Genomic DNA, 25,391 nt, shown 5'->3' with positions numbered 1-25,391 from the left:
GAAAACATCAATCATGGCAAAAAGTGGTACTTTAACATATTTCAGCTAAGTCTCTTCCTTTCAATCTGAAACGAGGACAAAGACTGCTGTGCTTTTGACTGATGAGCTGAAAGAAACAGCAGCCAAACTACTGGACTAAAATTTGTAATATCAGGACTCATTGCTCTGCCACAAGTTTCCTGCATGACTTTCAGCATGATGTTCATTAAGTCTCAGGAACGCATTATCAAAATGTAGTAGTATGTCTTGCACAGAAAATTTGCAAGGAATAACATGAGTATAAAGAGACTTGTATGAAAAACAGTCTTGTCTTCTATCTCTCTTTAACTTGGATGAAAATTAGTACAAAATGTTGAAGATTTCGGATGCTATCCTTATGACTAACAAAGGAAATAATTAAAGAAAATACATAATCCCATAATATTAATGGGACATAAAACTAACTCTGGAATAGTAAACTAGTAAATATTATGAATAACAATGTTTTCTTCAGACTTGCAGCGATTTGAAAAAGTGCAGCTCAGGATGATATGGCTAATCTGCCTCTTGTGGATAACCCTTGGTCTATCCAAAATCTACAGCTACATAAGGAGCTACATAAGCTACATAAATCTACATAAGGAACTGTTTGGGAGATGGTGAATTAGTATAAATCGTAAATAAGTAGGGGTGTGGGCAATTTAATAGTGAGCTAAATAATCTAATTTTAAAGAAAGAAGAGTGAGCTTGAAATAGTCAAATACCTCAGGGGAACTGTTCTTTATATGGTAGTAAGTACTTCATGGCAGGATGTGTTTTAAGTCTTTAGACAGACATTTTACCCACCTTATTGATTTCTTCATTTACTTACAGAAAAGGAAAAAAAAAAACACAGCCACAAAAACAAAAAGAAATAACAGCTTTTTTGTTAACTGTAAAATTTTGCTAGTAATACATTTCTTTCATCAAGATACATCAAGGAACTATCGAAGGAGTAACTGAGGTTTCCTTTATTTTTTCTTAAAACAGCAAAAACTTCTAGCACATATTTTGACATAATTTGCCCCATTGTTTGAATTATTGTTGATAAATAGAGTCTATTGTCAAATAAAATTTATCAACCATTAATTTTATCCAACAGAGGAGTAAGAGTGAATGTGTGCTCTCACTACAGGAAGATTGTGGGGTTTTTTTTGTTTTTTTTTTTTTTCTTTTTATCCTCTTTTTCTCTTTGTCTGATTCTCCCTCTGGATATAAATATATGCCATGCTATCATAGGCTAGATGACAAACATAGATCTTTGAAGTCGTGGCTGTCTGATTCATTGCTCTATTGTGACTTCTCGATGTATTTAGGATGAAGAAGCTCTCAGGCACTGCATTTGCATTCCTCAGCATTTTCCAAGCCATTTCATTGGAGACAGTAACTATAAATTAATGACCTTGGAGACTGTCCAATAAATTGCCACTTAGATACCTCAGGTGCTGTTAATAGCATTGCTGTAACACATGGACATTGACAATGAAATCAAATGCACTCTCAGCAAGTTTGCTGATGACACCAAGCTGAGTGGTGCAGTTGACACGGTGGAAGGAAGAGATGCCATTCAGAGGGACTTCAACAGGCGTGGAAGGTGGGCTCAGGTGAATCTAGTGAGGTTCGACACAACAAAGTGCAAGGTTTTGCACTTGGACCGGAGGAATCCCAGGCATCCATACAGACTGGAAGGAACAGTCCTTGAAATCAGCCCTGCAGAGAAGCACCTGGGGGTCTTGATAGATGAAAAACTTAACATGAGCCAGCAGTGTGCTCTTGCAGCTCAGAAAGCAAATGGTATCCTGGGCTCCATCAGAAGAGGGGTGGCCAGCAGGGACAGGGAAATGATTGTCCCCATCTACTCTGCTCTTGTGAGGCCCCATCTGGAGTCCTGTGTCCAGATCTGGAGCACCCAGTACAAGAAAGACAGAGAGCTGTTGGAGAAGGTCCAGAGGAGAGCCACCAAGATGATCAGGGGACTGGAGCACCTCCCCTATGAAGACAGGCTGAGGGAGCTGGGCTTGTTCAGCCTGGAGAAAAGAAGGCTGCGAGGTGACCTCCTTGCAGACTCAGTACCTAAAGGGAGCCTACAAACAGGAGGGGAGTCAACTCTTTGAAAGGGTAGATAACAGCAGGACAAGGGGAAATGGTTTTAAGTTGAAGGAGGGAAGATTTAGGTTGGATGTCAAGGGGAAGTTCTTTCCAGAGAGAGTGGTGAGGTGCTGGAAGAGGCTGCCCACAGAGATTGTGGATGCCCCATCTGTGGAGGTGTTCAAGGCCAGATTAGATGAGGCCCTGGGCAGCCTTGTGTAGTAATAAATGGAGAAGTTGGTGGCCCTGCATGTGGCAGGGGGATTGGAGATTCATTGTCATTAAGGTCCCTCCCAAACCTGGTCATTCTGTGATTCTGTGATAGACTATTCAGTATGTAATATTTTGAAATACACTATCATGTTTCTGAAAAAGTAAATACATACAATCCTTCAGAAATCTAAAACTAATCAGAATTCAACAGGATGTGGTGGATTATTACTTTTCTAAGTCTTTCTCCTTATTCACTTGCTAATATTTATTCCTATAGTAAATTCACCATTTTTTTTTAACTTAATTTTTGTAAATATTCATGTTTTGGACATTTTAGACAGCTAGAATTTACAAATACCTATCAACAAAATTCTAATAAGAGCATGCAATCTGCATACATAAAACTATACTACTTGATGTGAAAATCATAGCATAGACAACTCTTAGATATTAATCACATAAACACAGAAGTCAGTTTGAAAATATAATGCCATGTAAAAGCTGACATAGGCTGTTAACATATGTTTCCATGAAGTTCCAAGGTAGGTGTTGCACCACTAGTAAACATACTTCTAGGTACCTTCTTGAAATGCCATAAAAGGCCTGTCATAATGATTTTCTGCACACAGATATGATAGAAATTCTTTGACATCTACTGTATATACATAGTAAATTACGATGGAAATTAGTGGATCTCAAATCTCTAAAAGACATTGTCATAAGATCCATGAATGTATAATATATTCTATAATAAATAGTTGCCTTTCCCAATTTGCAGAGGCATATGTATTCTACTGAAAATTACTTTTTAGTAGACACAATATACATTTCCAAGGCTAATACATAGCTCATTAGATATATTTTCAAGGTCAATCTGATATACTTTGACATGTTTTAGCAGTTTCATCAATTTTATAGAAATAACCATAATAATTTGTGCTGAAGAAACATTATTAGATGTAAGTTGCTTTTTCTAACATGATTATCATTTGATATTGATTTTCTGAATAGTCAGCAACACATGCAACATGGTTTTTCAAGTCCAGTGTTCTCTTTGTCTACTGCAACAAAAAGAGAATTGATATTTTTCATACAAGTTTTAGTGTACTATTTGTTTTGGGACTAAATTTTAATTTAGATTTTCTTGGAAAACTGTTTTAATCATTACAGATAACTGCCCATATTTTCCAATAATATGTATTTGGAGGAGATTTTCTGTGATTCATTACCAATTTAGTCAGTTTTCCAGCTAATTAAACCTGAGACCAAAGGCTGATGGTGCCTTTGCATTTACAGTAGAAAATAGCCATGTTTTCATAGCATTTACAGTGAGCTGGTGCCAGGTATTTCTCTGCTTATCTTCTTAGTCAGTGTAGTGAACAGAGATTCAAGAAAGATTTCCAAATATAGTGTTAAATTATTCTGTGCAGCTCTACTGAATTTGACTTGTGCCAGAGTGCAGCTTCAACTTAAAAATAACTTGTGCTAGTTCTCCATCTGGTTAGGCTGATGAGATAAAATCATTCTTCATTAATGCTTTTGCATGAACAAATGCTTCTACATAGACATAATCTGTGTTCTATTACCTCATCACAATACCATCTGAGCATCTCACACTTACTAATGAATCTTAACATCACAATAGTCCTGTTTCTGAAGATGAGGCAATAACATACAAATGCAGGATTACCCCAAGATCATCATGGGAATATGTCTACAACACATATTGCAGTACAGAGTGGAAACACCCAGGGTAATCCTACCATTGATTTATCCTATCAGGGTAAATTTTCCCCCATGATGTGTCCCTGGCTTTATCAGTACTGTTTTAGATATTTCAGTGTGGTGCTTCGAGTATATCTAGGCTTTTCTACAAACTTATTTTTAGATTCTGTCTAATACATGTTTATTCTCAGAGAGCTACTGTAGAATATCTGCTTCTCAGTGGTCTGTTAAGAGCCTTCTATTTGGGCACTATTCTATAACAAAAGAGACTATATTAATTAAAAAGTTAAAAAGTTAAAATTTGCTTTATATCCAAATTATTTTACATGTGTAGGTAATTCTTAGAAGGCAGAAAGAATAGCAATAAAATAAATAGAATTATTAAAATGAGGAAGGCACCCCCAAATCCTGAAAGACATGTTTCCTATCTCCATTTAAACTATACTTACTCCAAAGACTTTAAAGATGTGCATGCTGTTAAAGAATTAGATAGTTAACATATAGGATCTGAAAACTGTCTGATAAGATACTGTCAGCTCAAAGATATACATAGCACTGCTTATAATAGAATTTAAAATTCCTAGGTACAAATAATAATATGTAGACGAAAGATACATAGGTTTAAAGTATTGAGTTAAAAAAGTAAAAAGTTTTCCATGTTAGAATTTCTTGAACAAGTCAGAATACTGTTGAGATACTTACTATGATCAATTTGGTGATCAGATGATTCCTTCCTCCCCTTGGAAAAAGACACTCAGTGTTGTTAAAATTTTGCACTTTCCATATATATGCTCCAGCTGTTTCAAATCTAATTAAAACCTAGTTATTCAATCACAGAGATTTTCAGAATATATGGGATTCCATTACAGAGAAAAAGAATCGCCCTAGGAATTAAAATTTGATTCCCAGTGTTACCTTAGGCTTACAGGTAATTCTTTGGCACATCTCTTTCCACAAGAATTGCAAAATCAGAAACCAATTTCCAATTTTAAAATTTATTGTTTCCAAAATTGGTATTACTTTTAACCTCTAGAAAGAGATTTCTGAACAATAGAGGGTCTGTACCTCAAATATAAGAAGTGGTTTGGATTGTTGACTGGTTTTATAGTAATAAAAGTCTAGTTACCTTATCTTTCCTTATCTTTCCTTTTCTTTTTCCTATTTTCCGCTGTTTTCCTTTTATTTCTTTCTCTTGACAGTCCTCATCGTTTCAAACTCTAGAACAAATTCAGATGGGAGATGGAACTGCTCAGAAACTCTGAAAATCCAGCACTTAATATTTTGTGTTAGGATAAGGACTCTCAGAAATGTTGATCAGAATTCTCTTTGCCTTCCCCTTTTAAGTAATGTGTGAAACACATATTTGGCCAGGTCCTTGGCAGGAGCAATGCCACATGGCAATATTTGTGAGAAAAGAGGAAGATTTGATGGTTGGACAAGATGTGACTCAGTCAGTAACAACATTGACTGATATTAGGAAAAAAACTAACAGTTGTTATAATATTGATTGTAACATTTTGAGAGAAAAGGATCCTGTTCCCTACTTTTTTTTTTTCATGAAGAAGCTGTGTGTGTGCTTGTTTGCCTATAATTGATGCACAGTGAAAATAATACAGTTGCTGTAAATAATCGCTCAATTGACTTTGGAATATACAGTTTGTGGATTGCTGAGTGATATATAATATCTACATCAGAGCTCTGTGAGTTTGAAATTAGGACAGATACTGAAGTCCTTTGTAATTCTTGTGAGGAAGGGTTTGTGTCACTTCTCTCTCTCTACACTTTACCTTGCTGCTAAATAATGTCAGCAAGATGAATAAAAGAAAACAAATTTTAAAAATTCTCCTTGCAATCAAGTTGATCTTCAATGTATCTCAGTGGAAAGAAATGTATGTTAAATGTGTGTTCATTTATGCATATTATAAAAATATACACACATATTAGGTAGCATCACCTTTCCTCATTAAAACTTTTGAGTTTTGGCAGGCACTGGCAAAACAAACAGGTGGTCTGCTGTGAACTGATAGTGCTGTCAAAGTCTGAAAAGGTAAGGGAATAAGGTCATGGCTTGCATTCAGCCAAACTCAGCATAATTATTATTGGCACTTTTTGCAATGGAACCTGTCAGGGATGGAAATAAATGTATGTCACCGTCTGAACAAACACAAGAACAAAGAGAACAGAAATGTTTATAACTAATTCATATTTAAAGTTTTTTTTTTAGTGGAAAACCCGTCTTCTTATAGTTATGTGTTTGTTTTATAAGGTATTTATTTATAATGTATTAATTTCATAGAACTTAGCCAGCTATATTACAGTAATGTATGATCATCTGATGGGAACTCTTAACTACCAGTCATCCCGTGTAGTGTCTAGATGCTCTATCTAGCCCTGCATCATCCTACAATTCAGTTTCAGATGCTTCAAGGAAAAATGTGATTCTCAGAATGCATTTACTGGAACACTTCTACGCTCAGGGCAAAAGTTCTTTCCTGATTTCACCTGTATAAGTTAAGCACTAGAGCATGTAGATTAGTAGTCCTTATAATTCTAACTTCAGCTACTCTTTTTCCATTTCTCATTATGAAAAATTTTAATGCTTTTGTTCTAAATAAGAATTGAAATTTCTGAGAGGAAATAGTAGTCTTCACAGAATTCTTTGCAGACTTCATGTGTTAATTATATGGTGAGTAGAACAATGATTAAATACTTCCTAATTCAGCTGATCACACAAAAACCTATCTAGTATTTATACCTTTGTAAGACATTATAGCACAGTGGGTGTGCCAGCTCCTAACATCACAGTGTATCACAAGCAGTCAGTACATATCCTCAGTTGTGCTAGAGAAAAGAACAGAATCATCACTCAGAGAAAACTAAGTTTTCTCAATGTGCCAAATGGCGATAACAAATATTCCAAGAATAAATAAAAAGCAAAGACTTTAGACTATGTGTCATATACACACTTTTCTTTGCAGAGAGTAGGCCTCTGGATTGAAGCTAAAACCTATACTTACTTTTCCTAGAAAACCCAACCAACACATTCTTCATATTTTTCATAGAGAACAGATGAACTTTTGGGAAATTTTGAACATATTTCTTCATGTATTGTACTGTCAAGTGCTCCACAAAGGATGTATTTTTTACCCTTTTAATAAATTAACATGTTCTTATTCACAGAGCATTAGGTCATGGCTGGAGATTTACTTTTCTTTCCATACTGCACAGAGATTTGCCAGGAAATTGAGAGATCCATGTTTTCTTGCTGGATTCCATACTGACATTTTTAAACATATGCTTATGTCTAGCGTATCTAGTGTTAGTCTGCAAAACAACATGATGAGTGCTAAATTGCCAAGAACTCCTCCCTTAGTTACATATGTATACAGGCAACTCTCATGTGCCTATAAGTGAAGAATAAAAAATAAATTAAACTTTCTAGGAAATCAAGACCAGCACCTCCAATAATTAATTTTTGTTTTCAGATAAAATATCTGAAGCAGGGTGTTTCAATCTTTGTGCATTCACTGAGATGATAGAACTTGCTACTGATTTCCTGATAGGAAGGCTCCACAACAATAAACATCCTTGAAATCTTAGAATCGTAGATGCTGTTACGTAAATTATTTCACACTTAAATTACTCTGATTAGTATAATACTAACTCATTAGTATAGTGCAAACTAAAAAAATTACAATCTTTTGAAATAAATACATATGTTCAGCATTTAATTTAATTAAGTGTAATATTTTGTGATCAAATGTCATTTATTTCCTTTCTAAAATACATATTTTTAAAAAGATAAAATGAAAAAGTCTGGTAAACTAAAATTGTGTCTGATACTTCAACTAAATGAGAAGGGCAAGGCTTGTAAAAACAGTGCTGTAAAATGTTGGAATGAAATATCGTCTTATTTTGTTAATACAGAAAATCTGTATATGTGGATGTTAGAAAGTGGCACCCTTTTAAGGGAGAAAAACAAGCCTCAGTAGATTTACACAGTTTGCATTTCTACCTTGCTAGTTTGGCTGTCTTTTCTCATAGGTGCTGATATATAGGTGAATGTGGTGAACAGTGTTTTCCCTTTGCTTCTTTCCAGCTAAGTGCTTTCCCAGTCTTTAGCCCTGTTGATATCATCCAGAAAAAGACCCATAAAAGAACTGTGAAAAAGGAAGAACAAGAAAGAGGCCAATTTATGAGAATTTTAGTTTGCTATGGATTGCAATTTACAGGCTATCCTTTTAGGATTTAAAGCATACATACCATAACTTCTGAAATGTCTTTGACATGTCGCTGATTGTAAAGAAAGAAATGTTCCACTGGAAAAGCAGGAGATAGCCAAACACAAGTGTCCTTGAAAAGGTGCTGTGCTGCTGGTTGCTTAGTTCAGAAACAATGTTATCCCTGTCTCTCTGAACCCCACTGGAGACAGAAAAACTAGTGTTCACAAATACACTGGCTGGTTTATGAAATATGCTGTGCAACAACAAACAGTAATTTTGTTCTAACTTAGGGAATGTGAACAAGGTAGTAATCTCTGGCACAGTCTTATGCAAAGAAAACTGAAGAATCATGAAAAGGATTATTTATGTGCTTAAAAACTGTGTACACATAATTTCAAGACATGTCCATCAACAAGAACATTCTTAGACCTAGCTGAAATTTATTTCAGAGTAACTATGCTGCTTTAATCAAAAAGGAAACAATCTGAGATTATACATCCATGAAGTGAAACCTGGGGCAATGTTTGTTAAATAAATGTCAGTTATGTACAAACAATGGGGAAAAGGGAATTCTAGTAAAACGGGAGAATCTGCAATCCGTGAATCACCGATAACGGAATAGCTTATCAGTTCAACAAAATCACTGAATATCCTGATTTGGAAAGGATTCACAGGGTTCACAAGGAGGTAGAAGAGACCCACAAGGATGAGAAGAACTAAACTAGGAAGTTGATTCTATATATATACATAATTTTTTTTCCTGTTGTTTTGTTTGTTTGTTTCCCAATGTTCTACAAAACTAGCATAAGTCTCTCAAGCCCAGTAATCACAGGGATATTCACCTACTTACCTGTTTAGTTCAGATCAGGAGATCAGGGGTGGGAAGTTAATCTCTCAATCACCCTCATCATACCTCGCTTCACATCATGTGGCTCTCTCAAAGTACACAATCTGGATTCTTTCCAATGAAACTAGACTGCTTCCAGAAACCCGGGAGCATACCCAGTGTGTTGCCACCACTAATGAGCACTTAGCACTCAGGGCCAGACAACAGCCAGGCCAAAGTAAACCCTTGAGCATATTTAGCAAAGGTTTGAGGACTTCAGCAGAATATTTTTCACTGTCCAGACCAATTGCACTGCATTCATTGCTGTTGTTGACATAGTCTGAATGAACCTCTTCTTTGTTTTGTCAAGCATGGTGAAGAAAGTCTGTCTTTTGTTTCCTAATTCCTGGAAAAAAAAAAGTTTACAAATGTGTGAATGTTAAGTGGAGAAAAGCATTTCCTTGCACCTCAGACTTAGGCACATCTTTGTGTCCAGAATATTAAGGCTCACTCTTAAGCGTAGTTTAAGCATCTGGATTAATGGCTTGCATATTTTTGTTCCCATTTTCACGTACTGAATTCACCACACACATGATATAAACAGCAGAAATACTTGAGTTGGTTCTGGAGTTGCCACAAATTACTGAGTATCTAAAACTTGTTAGTTTAGTTAGCATTTGGTACTTCTGAGTACTAACAGAAGAACTAGGTGCACTTGAGTTTACAGATGGCATTCAAAAGATTTTCTTCTAAGAAGAGGCATATCCTGCAATTTTTCTTTTAGAGCGCTCAAATAAATGAGCTGACACCACTTGTATTACCTTGCATTAAAAAGTCACTCTTTTTACTTTCTACAAAAAGCAGTGGAAAAAATGATCATACAAATCCACCTTAGTCTACTTGAATACCGATGACTCCTTCACAGAACATCTCTGAGTCACTATCTCCCTAGACAGGGGTTAGATTGTCTTCTATCAGAATTCACACTGTTTGCTCTTCATCAACACGGCTCTAAGCATCAACCATGAAATTGCAGCATCTCTCCCTGTAGTTGAGAATTTCGCTAGAACATGTAAAGCCATCCCACAGAGCATTGTCTTGCGATTAGGTCACCCATTGCTCTGACAAAGATGATTTAGGAGTGATTTCAGACAGAGAGGAAGGGTGATTTGGAGGTCAGAGTATGTTGTCTACTACAGAGACTAGAATGCAAATTTGTCTGACTGAATATAAGTTCAAAAAATGCTGTGCTTCTCCAACTATCATTTTGCATAGACACAGACATAGCCATTGAAACCCATAATACAGAGATTAGAAGGTGATCATCAAATCAAATGACTGTTGCATCTTGCTTTGTAGTATGACTTTTTTTTTTGCTTTTTGTTTATTTTTTGTAGACAGAACCACATTAACTTTGTTTTTTCTTTTTTGTTTTCTTTTACTGTTTCCTATTTTTGAAGCCAGAACTCAAAATCAACATCAGTTCTATAGAAATAAACACATGAAAAAAAGAAAGACACACTGCATGTGTCAGTACAGGTTAGGGGCTGATGTGCTGGAACTAAGCTCTGCTCACAAGGACCAGTGTGTGCTGGTGGATAGCTGGTTGGCTGTGAGCCAGCAGTGTGCCTTTGTGGCCAAGAGGGCTAATGATACCCTCGGTGCCTTAAAAAGAGTATGGTCAGCAGACCAAGGGAGATGATTCTTCCACACTGCCCTGGTGAGGCCACATTTGGAGAACAGTGTCCAGTTCAGGGCTCCCTAGTTCAAGAAAGACAGGGAACTACTGTAGAGAGTCTGGTAGAGGGACACGAAGACAATGAGGGGCCTGAGCCTGGAGGAAAGGCTGAGAGACCTGGGACTGTTCAGCCTGGGGAAGACTGAGAAGGGAACTTATAAGTGCTTATAAATATCTAATGGATGGGTATCAAGTAGATGGTGCCAGGTTCTTTTCAGCTGTGCCCAGCAACAGAAAAAGGGGCAATGGGCACAAACTGACACACAGGAAATTCCATGTAAACATAAAGAATAACTTAACTTTGAGGATGACAGCATTGGAATAAGCTTCCCAAAGAAGCTGTAGAGTCTCCTTCTCTAGAGACATTCATAATTTGCCTGGACACTTTCCTCTACAGCCTACTTCAGGGAACCTGCTTTAGCAAGGTTGTACGAGGTGATATCCAGAGTATCCAGAGGTCCCTTCCAAACACTATGATTCTGTAATTCTATGGGGGAAAAAAAAAAAAAAAAGAAAAAAAGAAAGAAAACAAAGTAAAACAAGCAAAACATGCTGCAGAGTTTGGAATGTCTTCAACCAAGCTATAAATTCACATCATTAAGAAGAGCCAAACCACAGTCACCGCTGATTTAAAGGATCTCTTGTACTTAGTGATCATCTCTTGAAGCAGAATACATGGAAAACAAACATTAAAGTTTATAAACAGAAAGTAAATAAATGGTGCCTAATGTTGGTCATGATTCATTTATAGGCTGCTCTGCTCAAATCATCTGCCCATAGAACAAAAAAGCATAGAAATCCTTTGAAACTGTAATTTTTACTGCAGAGTATGAAAACATCCCAGACAAGCTGAAATTCAAACTCATTGTATTTGTGTGTATGTATGTGCATACACATGGTCTTTTGCTGATGTGCATTATTACAGAGCTGAGTTTTCTGCGTACACTGGATGACACCTTTATACTATACTACAGCTATTTTGAGACACAGAGTAAACCAAACAACTATTTGCAAAGTTTGTGTCATCCTTAGGCAGAAAGTCATCATGAACATCCAGTCCTCTGAAGTGCACTTAAGCTGAATTTAAATGATGCACATGACTTCTAACTGATTTTAATATTTCATGCTTACGTTATAGGTGTTTTTCCACTTTTGGAAAGATTTCTCTGAATAGTTGTCTTGAAAATAAAGAATCACATAAGGGTGACTGTGACCTTACAAAAAGCATGTTATTAAAGGTGTAATTGGGTAGAACTATCATCTGTCACTAATTCTATGCACTTATATTTGTGTAGATGTAAGAGATAACTTTACAATTAAAAATATTATAAATCCAACTGATAGTATGATATATTTTAGTTATACTTTATTATTTTTAGTGAAAAACACAAAGAAAATAAAAAGCATAAACGTTAAAAAAAAATCAGACAATGTATACACCAAGTTACACCAAATTTCCTTAAATAATATCTCTCTGTGTTAGAGTCAGAAAAAGGCCATTGATTTGAGAATACTATTAGATGAACTCTTTACTGAAAAGAATTGGACAAATTATGAGACCTGGCAGAATTCTTAAAATGTATTTTAAATTTTTCTCTTATTGTATGTTAATAAAAATTACTCCATAAATAACGGAAGTATTTATTCTTCCTTACATAACATCTTTTCTGCTAAAAATCATTTTCATTTATTTCCCTTTTTTCACAATTATTACTAGCTCCATTAATAATGATGTTTTTCTCATCATTCCCTTTCCTTTACTCATAACCTGAACAGGAATGGTATTAAAGTTGTCTTTAAAATAATTTCTGTTATTTTTTTAAACATCTGCATTTGTTTAGTGCATTTTGGAAAAAGAGGGGGCATTTGCTCTGCCACAGCATTTATTAAAGTAGGAAAGCAAGGTGAGGAACTCTCAAGGGGATATAGAGTAGTTTGGAGGTTAACCATGATCATGACATACTTTATCCCAGTACACAGGGAGGTCATTAGCAGGGAGAATTATGATTCACCGCAAGGTTCCATAAGACTTTCTCTAATGTTGTTCACTTGGGTTTCTTTTATTGACAAGTTCTATAATGTCAGCTACAGCCTGGATGAGATGAGTGCTAGAGCAGTTCACTGGAAATTCTGTGTTATTGTGTTGCAGATGAATGTGTCTATCTTCTCTTTCTTTCTATTTTCTCTTACCCTTAGAGAAGAGAAAGTTTTCTTTAAGACAGAATAAAAAAAAAAGTTTGTTGTTTTTTTTTTATTTTTTTTTTCTCTATGGAAGAAGGAAAACACTTGCTAAAAGCAGTGAAGCTAACAAGAATAGGCCATGGCATAGTTACACTGAGTAACCATCAACCAAATAACAATGCAAAAGTGCTCAGGAAAACATACAGTGACTCCTTCCAATATTTTTGCATCTATTGATTGCTATTTAAGATGAAAAAGAACAAAATCTGGTCTATGAGAGTATAATGTCTTCTTTTAACTAGAGGTCAAAAGGACATGTTGTGTGCCTTAACTATGTAGTGAAAAATATAACAAAGTAATTATTCTCTGGAAATCATAAGTACTTTTACAAGACTTATACATCTAAGGAACATGTGCAGAAGCATTCAAAATCAAATCCATTATTGATGCAAATTACAATTTCAGATCAGGTTTTGAATGATAATTTTTGAAGAACTTTTAGCTACATCAAAGTTTCCTTACTGCTCTTTCGGTTTGGACTGTAACTAAATTAGCATCAAGACAAATAACAATTAAAAAAAAAACAAACTGTTAAAGATTGTCAGCAAGAAAATTGAATAGTTAAAATAAAAAAGTTGAAAGCATAATTTCCATAATAAGAACTTCTTCATAAATCTTAGATGAATACTTACGGAGCACTGTGGCATAACTTCAACATTCTAGAAAAATCTTTGAAAGGTCTTAGCCCAAAGAAGGTCTATATTGTCATATTCTCTGCCAAGTAGTTAAATAAAAACATAGAGAGAAAATATTTGTATCTATTCGGCCAGGTATTCAGCTGAATATTTATCTGATATTTATCTGAAGTCTTGACTTTTTTTCTCCTCAGAAAGATGTTGTAGACAAAATACCAGAAATGCCAATATAAACCAAGCCTAACAGACTATTTTGAAAAGAACAGTTTATATTTTAAAAACTGAACTCTAATGAGAGGTACTAAAAAACAAAACAAACAAACAAACAAAAACCCAAAACAAACAAACAAAAAAACAATCCCTCAATAACTCACTTAAAGAGAAAATAAACAGTGCTGAAAGTTTCCTGTACATCTCCAACAAACCACAATATACATCATTAAAATCAACCAAAAGGCTCTCGTTTGCTTTCTTGGACACAAATATGGTCCCTCATCCTGCAAAATAAGTAAAATAAAGGAAAAAAGAAAAAGAGAAGGAGGTAGGGGAAGCATTTCTGCCTTCACATTCACTGTAAACTCTCCATATAAGTTCTCTCCACAGTAAGGGGCTTGTAGTAAGACTATCAGCAGCTGTCAGTCAATCATGAGGATAAGGCACTCCTGATTACTATTAATACTGACTGTTCTGTCTCTCTGGACTGTAGGCAGATGAGATTTGGGATCCCATGAGAGCACTACTTGTTAAAGGGATAAACTTACAAGGAGCACAACAGAGTTGTGGGTAATATGTCAAGAAGTCCCTTGCATTTCCATGGCTTCCCATCAAATAAGATACAGAGTGTTTTAACCCCTGCTCATTTTGTGTGGCAGAGGAAACCACAGTCTGCAAGTAATGGTGTAATGCATTATACAGGGTCCTCTTCCCGAAGTCTCCTCTTTTCTGCTTTTAATAAGGATCTTTCTTAAAATAGGAATTGTAGCTGTGATATTTCCACAAATAACTAGAGAAGATATGAAAAAATAATTAGGTGCCAATGAAAAGGATGGATGATTACATGATACTGCTTCCATAGTAACTCCAAGATGCTGTTTGTTTCTAGTATGTACTTGAATCTATTCTAAGTACTTCTGTTGACTGTATCCAGATTAAACAGTTTAAAGCAAGGGCTTTTTTAGTCACTTTGAAGGTGGGGAAGTTAAACAGTTTACTAGAGAGGATTTTCTTAGGGAAAAACAAAAACAAAAACGAAAAACACTTAGTTCTGTACAATCTTTAATGACCTCTATGGTTTGGGATTCTGTTTGACCCTAAATTGCAGCTTGACTTCCTGCAGAAGTGGGCTGGGACACCCAGTGAAATGTGCTAGTTTTCTTCCTGACCACATTTCACTAAGAGGGACCTGGGCGCTACAGAGGGACCTGGATAGACTGGATCAATGGGACAAGGTTAACTGTATGAGTTTCAATAGGGCCAAGTGTTGGGTCCTGCATTTTGGTCACAACAATCCCAAGCAACCCTACAGGCTTGGGAAGGAGTGGCTAGAAAGCTGCATGATGGAAAGGGACCTTGGTGTACTGATGAACAGTCGACTGAATATGAGCTAGCAGTGTGCCCAGATGGCCAAGAAGGCCAATGGCATGCTGGCTTGCATCAGGAATGGTGTGTGAGCAGGACTAGGGAAGTAATCCTGCCCCTGTACTCAGCACTGATGAGGCCTCACCTCAAGTACTGTGTTCAGTTTTGGGCACCTCAGTACAGAAGGGACATTGTGGTGCTGGAGCAGGTCCAAAGAAGGGCAACAAGGCTTGCAAAGGGTTTGGAGAATATGCCCTACAAGGAGAAACTGAAGGAACTGGGGCTGTTCAGTCTGGGGAAAAGGAGGCAGAGGGGAGACCTTACTGCTGTCTTCCAATATCTGAAAGGTGCTTACAGCGAGAGTGGGGTTGGTCTCTTCTCACTAGTGACAGGTGACAGGAGAAGGGGAAATGGCCTTAAGTTGCTCCAGGGTAAGTTTAGGTTGAATATCAGGAAACACTTCTTTACAGAAAGGATTGTTAAGCACTGGAATAGGCTCCCCAGGGAGGTGGTTGAGTCATCGTCCCTGAACGTGTTTAAAAACTGTTTGGACATGATTTAGTGGTGGGTTGTTAGAGTTAGGGTAATATGGCTAGGCCATGGTTGGACTCGATGATCTCTTAGGTCTTTTGCAACCTGAGCAATTCTATGATTCTATGATTCTATGATTCCAGAACTCTGAAGAAAACTACACAGACAGAGCATACCCACAGTCTCATCCTAGAAGGACACTGGGGCTTCATGGCAGTTGGTGCTCAGCCCTGAGCATCTGGAAAACTGGACAATTTATCAGCATTTTATAAGGGTCAGATTTTTTGCTATAGATGTCTGGGAAGCTATTTCCTTTTTATGGCAATAATCACCTCAATATGTGCCAGAAAGCCTTGTGCTGTTGTCCCACAGTACCTGAGACATGGAATAAACACACAGGTGTGCCAAAAGAGAGAACATCTGCTAGATCCACCTGAAAAAATGTAATGATTAAGAATTTGTGTAACTGTACACTGCTGAGTTAGGACTTGATAAAGTAAAAAAAAAAAAAAAAAAAAAAATCATACAAACTCTGCCCTAATTTGGGCCTCCAGTAAGGCCCAGTCTTTGCTTGATAGGTGAAAAACCACAGGAATGTTTGGCTGCATACTTCAGCCTGTGATAGCTAGTTACAACCTATTAGGGGAATGCTGAAGGTTGCTGACTTGCTGAAACTGGTGAGATCCACCCTGAATATAAGGGATGTGAAAGTAGCCATAGGGAAGAGGAAGTTTGTCTTTGGAACAAATACTGTGGGAAAAAGCCTGTTGAGTCAGTTTTCAGTAGAGTCACGGTGTTTTGAATTATGCCTCTTCATGGTAAAACGAAATGCCAAACATGGTGACTATAACTACAATGATTTTTAGGGTGGAGATTCCTTTGGCTCACTCTATTCTTTCAACATTGCCATATTAATTTGGGGAATAAATTTTAACCTGCAAAACAAAACAGAACAAAACAGCAACAAAAAAGACTATATTTGTAGCATTTCCTGTATAGACCTGAGCCATGCATTCATAATATTGTTTGCATGAACTCTCTAGCATCATTTCCATTATACTGGATGCATTCACTTGACTACTCATTTAATCTTGTCTGGAAACATATTGTCAAATGCCTCTATGAATATTAATCAGAACAGAAGGCATTATCTATCCCCAAATATCCATTTCTAGCATTCAGTAACTCTATGTTACACGAAAAAAAAAATATGGACAGTTGACAAAGTAGTAAGGGGCTGGAGTCAAACCCGGTAAGCATCAGCAGTATAATAAGACTTGGATTTTTCTACAAAACCTCCTAGCAGCTTAGAATTGAAATGTGTTCCAAAAGTTGAGTTTGTTTCATAAACTTTGTTCCTCACACTTTAATTATCTCACCACTAGAAATCTAAGAGAAAATGGACTTGATACCAAAACATTCTTCCGCAATACAAAGTTTTAATGAACAATTGCTTTTATATCACTGCCTGGCATTGGTCAGAACCCGCTAAAAGAAGAGATTAATGTACTGGTCTGTGAAATATCTTGGTAAAAGGAATGCATGCTTAGAGTATGTGTTCCCCCTTCTCTCTCCCAAACTGTTCCCCACTCTCAAAATTTTGCTATGAAATACCACGTAAGATGGGGAAAAAAAAACAAGTTATGTTCCACAAATCTGTCCCTGTCTAGAACTGGATGCAGCCTGTGTAGAAGTGTATATCCTTCCTGTATAGAAACAGCTAGATCATAGAATGACTTGGGTTGGAAGAAACCACAAGGATCATCAAGTTCCAACCCCCCTGCAACAGGTAGGGCATAGATAGTCTGGGGACTTCCAAAAACATTTGGCTTCAGCTGCCATCACAGTAGCTCAGCCCAAAATGTACAGAAATTCACAGAAATTTTTCGTGGTAGCTACAACTTTTCAGTTAACTTGGAGACCTACCTCAGGGCACTGCAATAGCTATTCTTTAGAATAGTAGTAGAAATAATATGCATTATTTAGTAGCTCTCTCTTCTTAAACCTGTTGTTGTTATTTTACTCTAAAGTAAATAGCAACAGATAGAAGTGTTTAAAAACAAGTCTCTGTTCACATATCCCTGTCAGTGCCTTGCCAGCTTCCTGGAGAGAAACTCAGTGACGCAGGCCTTTATTCACTGGAAGGCCTGTGTGTTTATTTGCAAACAAAACATTTGCATGTGATCTGAAGCCTATGATTTGGTTACAGTATGTTGTCATCCCAACTGTGTTTGTTAACACTAGACTGAACAAATCAAAGAGAGTACTAATGTCAAAAGTTCAATGACGGATTGAAAGCCTGGGTGTGTCTACAACATTCACTATTGCTTATCAACAAAGTTGCATATAATAGCATGACATCCTTTGTACCTAAATGGCAAATGAAGGTGGAGAGAAAATGATAATTGTTCTACTTATACACAGTGAGCTTATTAAGACTCTAGGGCAAATTTCTTCTTTATTTTCCTCTATAATCAGAGCAGCTTTTGAAATGGCTTTTGTGATTTATTTGAATGCTTGTGTTCTACTACTTAAACTTTATATTGTGGAGTCACTCCTTGTTCAGGATTTGAGATTTTCCTCTCTTTCATCCCAATGAAGAACTGGCAGTATCACAATGCCTAAAGGGTCTTATGGATAAAAGTATTAGTTTGCTAAACCACTTAACTGGCTTCCTTCTTTCATTTAATTCTCTCACAGGCAGTGTATAATCCAGACCATGCATTTCACAATTGCTTTTACTCAGCAGTTAATGTTTTTTGCCATTTTACACTAGTATGCCCTCTCCTACTGAACAGTTGAGAAGATTCTCTCCTATAAATAAACATGAATGAAAAAGAACTATCAAAAAGGCAGCTCAGTCATTCACAGAAACAGCTGACTTTGCTCTGGTTGGGGAGCTCTTTTGGGATAGCTCCTATTAGCCACAATCCTATTACTGACACAAGAAAAATTACCAAAGATAAAAGGAACATAGCTTAATTTTCACAGTACCTTAATGTTTCTGGCTGCTGTATAACTAATGGCTATTTGAGACCCTGAAGACCACTGTCAGTTAAATTGCTCTAACTCAAAGTCGGTAGACTGCATAAAAGCAGTAGGGTGTTATGTGTGTAACACATAGCTATGGTTATCTCTAAAGTGCTCCAGGTTTCATGGATGAGAGAACTCCTCAGCATGCCAGATGACATTGACTACATTTTGATTTCAGGAAGGATTTGTGAAGCTCTACATTTGGAATGAATTTAACCCAAAACTGGAAATAGCTCTGTCAAGGAAGCATTCAGCCTGAAAAATAATCTCCCCAGCTACTTAGCCATTGTAAGAAAATGCACGCAGCATAACACTCCACTAGCATAACTGTGTTGCTCCTGGGGCCCTCTGCAGAGTTCTGTGCTATGTAATAGAGATACGGCAACTTCTTAAAAGTAGCTCAGGTATTTCTTATGTGCTTACGCATTATGACACACACAGATTCCCAGGCTATGTAAACAATGGATGATCCATTCCACAGTGGGATTTCTGGAAGCAATGAGATAAAGTCTGTTAGAACTCTGCTGCAAAAGAAAATTCTTCAAGACTGTCTTTTAAAACATAAAATGTCTCAAGAACTTCATCTCAATTCAGAACAAAATCTTAAGAAATAGGAACCTGCAATCACCTGCAGCTTAAGCAAAGGTTTTAGTTACACAGCTAGTCTAAAGAAATGGAACTGCTAGTATAAAGGAATGGAACTGTCAGTGTGTCATCTCATCATCTCCTTTAGCCATCTGTTAAGAGAATACAGAGACTGCAGTTGCATTTTCAGGTGTTATTTTGACCACCGAGGTTATCATTCTAGGGACCAATGTGTATGATCTGAACCCATGTGGCCTGAATGCTGTCAGAGAAATACTATTGGTTTAAATTCAAAGCAGAAACTAATTGTAGTTTTATCCTTCCAAGTAGCTTGTTACAACACCTTGGGAACACATACTAAGAAAGCAATAAGACAGCTACATGTCCTCAGTGACCTAGAAGATGAATACGGAATTGAAAGACTGCCATTTTGAATTGGAGAGTCTGTTTTGTCACTCTGCCCTTGAAGCTTTTAGATTAGTCTTCTTATATTGGCTTTGGACCTACATATTCAGGTTTCTCTTCAACTTGTTTCTACTAATATGTTTTTTATGTTATTCTTGTTTCTTACACCGTTTCCTGATCACCCTTTCTCTCCCACTTTCTTTATTGAGTTTTCTGCCATCAGAATGATTTTCAGGACTTGCAGCCTGGCAAAGTTTTCTGAGGACTTGAAAAGATCCAGCTTCAATTTTACTAGTCAATAAAACCATGGAGACACACATGTCAATAAGTGTTAGATCTTCTTTTATCCTCTGAGCCAAGAAATCAATTTGTATGGGTTGGTCTGATCCTTCAGTAAATTACTGCTATGCTATGTGTCCTAATAGAAATAAATTTCATTCTGTATATTCTGACCGGCTTTCCTGACAGGACCTTCTTTTATGTTGGTTGCACATTTTAAGATAATTGTCTGAAAAATAATGTACGTTTCTTATAAAGTTCATATTCTGAACATTTTCAGAATGAAAAACATATCCACTCTTAGTTCTTCTGTACTTGCCCACATTTGGTGCATGAGTCAGATCAAATCAAAGGCAAGTCTAAAACTGAACTGAAAAATCTTCAACATTTTTTGTATAGATTAAATATGAAATAAATTCACAGAAAGTCTACTTTTGCTTCTACTGCTAGAGCCATTGAGTGAAAAACTACAGGAGCAGATAAATGGATGCATAGTTTTGAGTTTACATACCTTCTTAGAACAAAGCTAGAGATAAAATTAAATCATAAATGTTCTAAATATTTGACAGGCTTTGTAAAACTTTAGCCTGAATTTTAAAAATGTATTAATAGAGAGCTATCAAAGCAAGCTATTAATATCTTGTAAGCACTGGGCTACTATAACTTTCCACCACTGGTACAGAGACAGTCTCTAAAACATGAAGCTATATCCAGAGAAAGTCAATTTGTACTGCTTGCATTGCTTTTTCCTACCTGAAATAAAGCAAACTTGAATGGAAAGCAAAAGGAAAGCAATCATAAGTACATACTGAGTTTGAGCTACCAAACAGATAACTCCATGTTCCTGTGAGTATGTTGATGGCCAGACTGTGTTCCAGTTTCATACCAAGAAAGGTATGATTATGGACCTGCTTCCTTATGCCTATATAAGAAGGCTTCATTCAGTAGACATTGGAAATGATGACCTACTCTAATAGCTTCTTTGAGTTTTTAAGTGGAAGGCAGTGTAATGTATGCAGTACTTTCCTTAATCAGTCTCTGTTTTATGTCTTATAACTGGTGCTGCAATACAAATGATGTTGTGCAAATAAATAAATATGAAGGAAAAATCTAAAATCAAATTTTTATCTTCTTTGAAACTGTCGAATTATCTTAGCAGGTGACTCACAAGGTATACTTACATTGCTGAATAATCTAGTACAAAGAGTTCTAGTACAAAGAGGGAAAAAGTGAAAAATGATCTGGATGCAATCCCGGCAACCTACTCTTGGTAGTCTTGCTTGAGCAGGGGGTTTGGACTAGGTGCCTTCAAAGGTCCGTCCAACCTCAACCGCTTTGTTATTCTGTGAACTAATGAAAAGTGACATTAAGAATAAAACACTATTGATATAGTAACTATAATATTATTAATGCTTTACCATTTTTTAATTGAAGAGTTCCCATTTCAGGAAGTACAAACATACCTTCTTTGGAGTAGTTTTTCACTCACCTAGAACTCAAAACCATTTTTCTGCCTTTTCTTAATGCATTACACATCACTGTAAAAAAATCCTTTCATTATTTTCATTTCTCTCCTGAGAAGAGCACCTTCTACTGGAAATTTGACGCTTGAAGCAGTACAGTCAGTTAAAAAGTGAGAGTAATTACATGAAGATAAAAGTTTATTGTGTATACAACAAACAGTAAGGTAGAGACACTGCTATAACAGTCCTTGCAACAATGCGGAGGGCAATGGATTTAGCTACCTGACTACTTCTTATTCTTTGCCCCAGTTTAATTATTTTAAAAATGAGTACAGAATAAAGAATTTTGATGCTCAGTTGGGAGAGGCATTCATGAAGCATTTTCTCTCTTCCAATTGAAGTTCCATTTCCTACCAGATGAACTGTGAAGTGGTAACAGCTTGGGGCAACATTTTTTGTATGAGAGCTCTCCTAGAAATAAGGCTTTGAGAGAGTGAGAACTAGAGAAACCAAAAGAGAGGAGTATACAATGAGAATTGATATAATAAAGGACATATTTTGCTAGAAGATTTTAAAAAATATTTTAAAGGAGTTAATATATTACACAAATAAAGCTGATTGATTGCATTCTCAATGCAGTTAAGCAATTTGAAGAGTGCCAGATCAGTATTATCATGCTATAATGGCCGTGTTAACTCATCATATTTGCTTTCCTACTTGTAATCATATTTTATTTTCTTTACCAGGATTCTACAAGTAATTGCTGGTGGCATATAGACTAAGTCACAGATGTTAAAACAAAAGATAAAACAAGTACACTGAGTGTACATTTTGCATTTACACCCAACAAAGGTTGTCAGCTGTTCCTTCCTTGCAGCTGCTTAAAGGTCTTGCTGTCCTCTCCCAAATGAAGCAACTATCTGTTGAGAGACTGAAAGGCAACAATGCTCTTGTTAATTATTTCCTTGTTTAATTGTGGTTAACATCAAGCATAACAATCAGAAAATATATGATATGAGCTGTATATTTTTCTCAAGTTAAGTTTTCATGAGGCTGGCAAAAGGCTTCTACATTGTGAAAGGGCTATTTGAAAAACTAATTTGACTGCTGCTCATCTGTTATATCAACCTATCCGGTACAGAATCACGGAATCATAAAATCATAGAATCAAAGAATCCCTAAGGTTGGAAAAGGCCATCCGTCCAACTGTCCACCTACCATCAATATTTCCCCACAAACTATGTTCCTTACTAAAATATCTACATGTTTCTTGAACATCTCCAGGGATGGTGACTCAACTGCCTCCCTGGATAGCTCATTCCAGTGACTACCACTCCTTCAGGGAATAAATTTTTCCTAACATCCATCCTGAATCTCCCCTGGTGCAACTTGAGGCCATTCCCTCTAGAAAGAAAGAAGAGGCTGACCTCCGCCTCACCACAACCTCCCTTCAGATAGTTGTAGAGAGTGATAAGGTCTCACCTTAACCTCCTCTTCTCCAGACTAAGCAACCCCAGTTCCCTCAGCCACTCCTTGTAAGATTTGTTCTCCAGACCCCTCACCATCTTTGATGCCCTTCTCTGGACATACTGCAGGGCCTCAATGTTTTTCTAGTAGTGAGGGACCTAAAACTGAACACAGTACTCCATAGAATTATAGAATCATAGAATGACAAGGTTGGAAAGGACCTACAAGATCATCTAGTCTAATCGTCCACCCATCACCATTTGCTGCCACAAGCTACTAAACCAAATCTTGTAGCTCCCCATCCAGATGCCTCTTGAACACTGCCAGGGAAGGTGACTCCACCACCTCCCTGGGCAGCCATTCCAGTGCCTGACTACTCTCTGAGGGAAAAAGTTCTTCCTTATGTCTAACCTAGACCTCCTCTGGTACAACTTGTGGCCATTTCCTTGGGTCCTGTTTGTTGCCTGAATACACTTGAAGCTATACTTGAGGTATATCTTCAGCAGAGCTGAGTACAGAGTGACAATCACTTCCTGCTCTTACTGGCAATGCTATTTCTGATACAAGCCTAGATGCCATTGGCCTTCTTGGTGATGTGGGCACACTGCTGGCTCATGTTTAGCTGACTGCTGACCAACACCCCCAAGTCCATTTCTTCCACACAGTCTTCCAGCTACTCTGTGTTGCCTGGAGTTGTTGTGACAAAAATGCAGGACCGAGTACTTGGTTGAACCTCATCCCACTGGCCTCATCCCAATGATCTAGCCTGTCCAGATCCCTCTCTAGGGCCTTCCTACCTCCAGGCAAATCAACACTCCTTCCAGCTTAGTGACATCTGCAAACTTACTAAGGAGGCACTCAATCCCTTTATCCAGGTCATTAATAAAGATATTGAACAGGACAGGCCTGAAAACCGATCCCTGGGGAACATCACTCATGATGATCATGACCGATCACCAGCTGAATTTAACTCCACTGCCACTCTCTGGGCTCAGTGCTCTGGCCAGTATTTTACGCAGCATAGAGTGTATCTATCCAAGTCATGGACTGCCAGATTCTCTAGGAAGATACTGTCAAAATCTTTGCTGAAGTCTAGGTAGACTAAATTAACAGCCTTTCCCTCATCCACCAGGTGACCTACCACCAGATAACTTTAGAATCTACTTACTCTAGAAGTGACTAGTTCTAGGTGGAGACATCCCTTCCCCTCCCCATACCGAAGATGAATCAAAGAAACAATTTGTAATGCTGATTTAATGTTTTTAAATTTCACTTAGTAGACATGCCTAAACACCAAATTGTTTCACTGGTAGTCAGGAAACAATTCCAAATAGATCCCAGGATATTCCCTGAGAGTCTTTAATTACTAATGTTTGCTGTTTTACTGAGTAGATACTAAGTTCAACAGAAACACTTCAGTGTGTCTACCTGTCACTTTCTACAGCAATTGACTCTCTCTGAAGAGCTCCCACTGACTACACCCAGCCCAGAATTTCTCTCCCAGCTGAGGAGAGGGCATGGTGCTGAGCCCATCAAGCACTATGACAGAATAGTATTCAGATCTAAACATCAGATCCATATCCCTACTGCTCTGACTTAGACTCATCTTAGAAGCAGCACATCCAGCAGCTAAGTAAACAGAGAAAGTGCAAGATTGATGAGCTTCGTGGTGAGAAGAGTGTGGCTATGTTAGTAACTTCACCATCCTGTTCACAGCAGGCTTACATATATTTGTCCAAGCAGGACTTTGCCTTGCAAAGCAAAAACTCACAGGTAGTCCCCATCAGCCCTGCTCAGCTTACCTAGTAACAATTTTCTTCTGAGGTTAGTAATTAGCAAAGCCCCTTCTAGAAAAAAGCAAGTATGTTTAGCGGTTGAAACTTCCTTCACTTTACATTCGGGGACCAAGTGACAACAAAAATTGTATCTGCAGTTCTGTCACTGCAGTATTCCATTTAAATTAGGTCAACTAGAGACTTAACTACGTCAAGACTTCAGAGCTGGACCCATAACAAATATGACAAGCAATTTAGAAATCAATCTTATTTTACCCCTGAAAACTGTCTCTTTAAAATTCACTGTCTCAAATGAAGAATAGGTTTTTAAATCCAAAGTTTATATTAAACTTTCATAATAAAACATGAGACAGCTGGGCAGCAATAAACATTGATCTACAGTTAAATGACAACAGCATTATCAGAATACTGAACTAAAGCCTTTTATACTATAGTCAATAATATAAATGAGAATAGGCAGGAGAATGAAAAGAGCTGCTCTGATTATATGAGACCCCAAATTACTTCTACTGTGACAGAGACCCCGTAAATGAGTTTGCAGAGTCCC

The 25,391-nt window shown here is 37.1% G+C and overlaps 1 protein-coding gene across 1 annotated transcript in view; it reads left to right on the top strand.

The window, feature by feature from the left end:
* Positions 1-1,487: 1,487 nt before the first annotated feature.
* The window catches only part of LOC146545218 (uncharacterized), a 78,925-nt gene continuing 55,021 nt past the window's right edge, over positions 1,488-25,391 (top strand). Inside the window, exon 1 of the mRNA XM_085216881.1 lies at positions 1,488-2,087. Coding sequence (XP_085073007.1) covers positions 1,488-2,087 — 600 coding nt within the window. The remainder of the gene's footprint in view (positions 2,088-25,391) is intronic.

This window comes from Meleagris gallopavo, chromosome 1, assembly GCF_905368555.1.
Source record: "Meleagris gallopavo chromosome 1, MGAL_WU_HG_1.1, whole genome shotgun sequence".
NCBI classification, from domain to species: domain Eukaryota; kingdom Metazoa; phylum Chordata; class Aves; order Galliformes; family Phasianidae; genus Meleagris; species Meleagris gallopavo.
Note: the sequence above shows the minus strand (reverse complement) of the source record. Positions and strands in the feature narration are given on the sequence as shown.